The sequence below is a fragment of the Panthera uncia genome (assembly GCF_023721935.1).
Source record: "Panthera uncia isolate 11264 chromosome A3 unlocalized genomic scaffold, Puncia_PCG_1.0 HiC_scaffold_12, whole genome shotgun sequence".
NCBI lineage: Eukaryota > Metazoa > Chordata > Mammalia > Carnivora > Felidae > Panthera > Panthera uncia.
In genome coordinates, this window is record NW_026057579.1 from 18674290 (window position 1) to 18677825 (window position 3536).

The 3536-nt window shown below is 55.2% G+C and overlaps 1 protein-coding gene across 2 annotated transcripts; it reads left to right on the forward strand.

Annotated features, from left to right (window-relative positions):
* Nucleotides 1-218: 218 nt before the first annotated feature.
* PRR30 (proline rich 30) lies at nucleotides 219-2758 on the forward strand. Of its 2 annotated transcripts, XM_049652401.1 has the most exons (3): nucleotides 219-574; nucleotides 652-703; nucleotides 958-2758. In XM_049652401.1, the coding sequence occupies exon 3, from the start codon at nucleotides 1315-1317 to the stop codon at nucleotides 2512-2514; it is 1200 nt and encodes a 399-aa protein (XP_049508358.1). In that variant the 5' UTR covers nucleotides 219-574; nucleotides 652-703; nucleotides 958-1314; the 3' UTR covers nucleotides 2515-2758. The 2 variants fall into 2 exon arrangements, with proteins under 2 accessions (XP_049508358.1, XP_049508359.1); XM_049652402.1 differs by lacking the exon at nucleotides 652-703.
* Nucleotides 2759-3536: the final 778 nt, after the last annotated feature.

Genomic DNA, 3536 nt, shown 5'->3' on the forward strand with positions numbered 1-3536 from the left:
CTGTGTGGTTGGAGAGGACCCTGGATGTAGGAAGGGGTAGGAAGTGTAAAGTATATGGGCAGAGAGCAGGGAGAGGATTGGGGCCTGAAAGGGAGACCGAGTGCCCCAAAGAATTTTGTCTGTCTCAGTTTTGTCAAGGACCAGCCTTTGATGATCTCTGAAAGAAGGCCCTAGAGCCTTGAGGAGGAGAGTGTATTATGTCAGCACCTGACCTTTGTGACATAGGCACTAGATGCCAGGGAGAACTTCCCCCAGGGAATGGGGTTCCTGGCTCCCAATGGGGGTGGCAACGCCACCCCTTAGACGAAGCCCGGTCTTCCACAGGGTTTCACCAGCTGGCCCCACTGGTATTGCTGTTTCTGGGTGTGCTCAGCCATCTCAGCCAGGACCAAGCTGAGCCAGAGGACATCGGCATTAGGGGTGACGAGGGGTCACGGAAACCAAAGTGGGCAGGAAACCAGGATGCTTGCAGAATCCTTGATTCAGGTTGAGTACAACAAAATCCTGTAACAGAAGACTTCCTCCTGGCTGAAGGAGCATTGAGGGCACGGCTCCAACAGAAATCTGAGTCAGAGTGAGTTTAGGGTGACAGATACTGGGGACAGAGGGGGGTGTATCCACCGTTTGGTGACTGTTCCTCTTTCTCCCAAGTTCCCTCAATTGCTGAAGTGCCTTGCAAAACAGCCTGGAGGAACCCTCATTGGTAAGAGCTCACATCACCAGAACACCCCCAATTTCTAGTCCCATCTCAGCAGCCATCCTTAAGCCCCCTCCTCCAACTCCGTTCTACCTCTCACCTCCCTTCTTCTGCTCCTCGGCTCTCACTTTCCGTGGAGCATTTTGTCAGCTCTTGTGACCCCAAGGGTGACATGGATTCAGGGTCTTAGTAAATCAGCCTTCAGAGCCAGAAATGGACCAATTCTCCCAATATCTTAGGTTCTCGTTCTTTCTCTACAGGTCCCATGGGCTGTGTTCTTCCTCCCTGGCCCACCCAGATGATTACTGCTGCCCCTCAGCTCCCAAGAGGCAGCTCTGATTCTTTATCCCCATATATCCCTCGTCAATGGCTGACTGCAAAGTGAGAGGCCAAGTTTAGATCCAAGTGCCTGCCTGAACACTCGGAGAGCCTAGTGCTACAGGGCTGGGTGTCTCCTTGTCCTCAACCAACAGCAGCACCGACACCAGGCTGGAGTCACACTTGCGCACAGAAGGCCCTGATTTCTCCGCCAGGTCTGGCCTCAGAGATACTGTCCTGATTCTGCTAGGTCTCTAATCTCCGGTCTTGAGGCCCCAGTCCCTTCTGGATTCGAGGCCATGTTGCCTCAAAACAAGGACGAGGTGCTGCTACAGAACACAGCACCCCCTGGGCGCCCCCCTCAGGGCTCCTCACAACTTGTGGACTTGTCTTCTGGCAACCTGCAGCCTCTGCCTCCCCAGCCATTGCTCCCTCCCTCTCACCCACCTTGCTCCCCTCCCCCACGGTCCCACTCTCCTGGCTCCCATTTCTACAACTCTGACTCAAGTTCTGACTTTGTCCTACATCCCTACTCTTCCTCCCTCCCAAGTTCCCCCACTTTCTTTCATCAGAATTACCTCTCTCTCTCCCTCATACGCTCTTCCTCTCCCACCCGCCAGCTATACCCCTCCCTTCCTCCTACTTCTTCCTCCTCTCCCACTCAGCTACAGAACGACTCTCTCCCCCACTCTCACTGTCTGTCTCCTTCCAACCCAGGGTACCACCCCAGCTCCACTGTCACTTCCCCGGCCCCCAGCCTTCCTTCTCCTGGGGTCCACGTGAAGAGGCAGACATGGCCCTGGCATCAGTACAGGGACACCGGGTCCCCTGGGGTGGTGGGGGGATGCGCGGCAAGCCAGAGGGACCCTGCAGAGTTCATGGACCCAGGAGCCCTGGCCCAGGCCCTAGTGGTCCATCTGGGGCACCGCCGCATTGCACACGACCTGCGGCTACTGCTTTTGCAGCACCTGTGGCTAGGCACAACTGGCCAGGCCCCAGTTGTGGAATATCCTATATGCCTGGTGTGTCTCAAGCCCCGCAGCCCCACGTGCCCCATTCCCAGGTACAAGACCGGACCCCGGCTGCTTGCCTTCCCCCAACTACTGCCCTGTGCGCAGGGCCAGGAATCCGGACCACTCCGCCTAGGCATTGGCTTCGGCCTCCGCCTGCCTCGGGGCCAGGCCAGGGCCTTGCACCTGTTGCCAAAAAGAAGGCCAGAGGAAGTAGGTCCACAGGGAAAGGCCGCTCAGGCCCATGGGTATCAAACCCGGGCGTCCCAGGCTCCAGCAGCTCACGTACCGGTGGCTCAGGCGCGGGCAGATCCAGCCCGGGGCCCACCCTCCCCCACCAGGAGCCTCAGATCTACACACTCTATGCGCTTTTCAGGGCCTTTACCGCAGGCATCAAAACAGGCCACTGTCTCCCTGAAGCCCAGGCCGTCCTCTGCCCGAAAGAGTCCTGCCTCTTCAGAGCCCATTCTCCGAAAGTCGCCACTCTAGTTCCAGAGACAAGGAGGCTCCCTGGAGTACCTCCTCTGAACCCCACTGCCCCCACCAGGCTCCAGAACTCAGGGAGCCCCCGAGACTCCCTGAAGGGCTGGCTGGCCGGAGGTCAGGTGTGTTCTCCAGCCTTGAACCCTGGGAGCCCCTTATGGAGTCTGCTCTCTCCTGGCTGAAGAGGACGAAGGGCACCTGAGACCCCATTCAGCCTTCAGTGTATCCAATAAAGCCTGACCCTGCAGAACTTGTGTTTGCGTCCTGCACAGCAGACACAGTGGGTAGCTGAACCTACAGGCGGCCACAACTAAAGAAGGGGAGGGGGAGAGTCAAAGGAACCAGAGCGGCCGGGGAGAGTTGTTACCATATATCTGAGGATGGCATGGGATCCATAAGGCATGAGCACCTGAGATATTCAGAGGGCTCTGCAAGGCTCTTCACATGTTTAATTCAGTTTGGTGGCACAGATAATGGCATCCCCAAAGATGAAGCCGTGGGCCCCTTCCTCGGAGTGCACATTAGTGTTGCAGGATTTTTTACCTCCATACCTGGGATTCATTGTCTCGCCGCTTCAAAGAATGAAGAGGTGGACACAAAATGAGTAGCAGGTAAAAGTTTATTAGAATTTAAGATCAGAAAGAACAGTATGAAAGCTCTCTTTACAGAGAGGGGCCATTCGAAAGTGAATGTCCGTGGACTATAGGCAAGGGTCTCTCTTTTATAAGGTTCTGGTCGCTGCCCCCCACCCCCCCTCCACACACACCCATTCCCTCCCCCCTTGTTCCTTCTCAGGTTTTACCCTTATTGGCTTGATAGCTCTAGGTGCTGGGTTGTCCATTCCTGATTGGCTTGTTTCCACTGTATGAGGTGTGGTCTATGGCCATACCATTCCTTGTGGGCCATACATTTTATGGTCTACTTATTTTTAATCAGGTCTTTTGTCAAATTCCTGAGGGAAACCTGAGGGGGAGTAGATGGTGTCTGTTACATTCCTTTTTTGAAAATTATTTATTTTTTAATTTACA

What these genes read in the sequence shown, in the direction of transcription:
- PRR30 (XM_049652401.1), top strand. Translation starts at nt 1,315, where the DNA reads ATGTTGCCTCAAAACAAGGACGAGGTGCTGCTACAGAACACAGCACCC.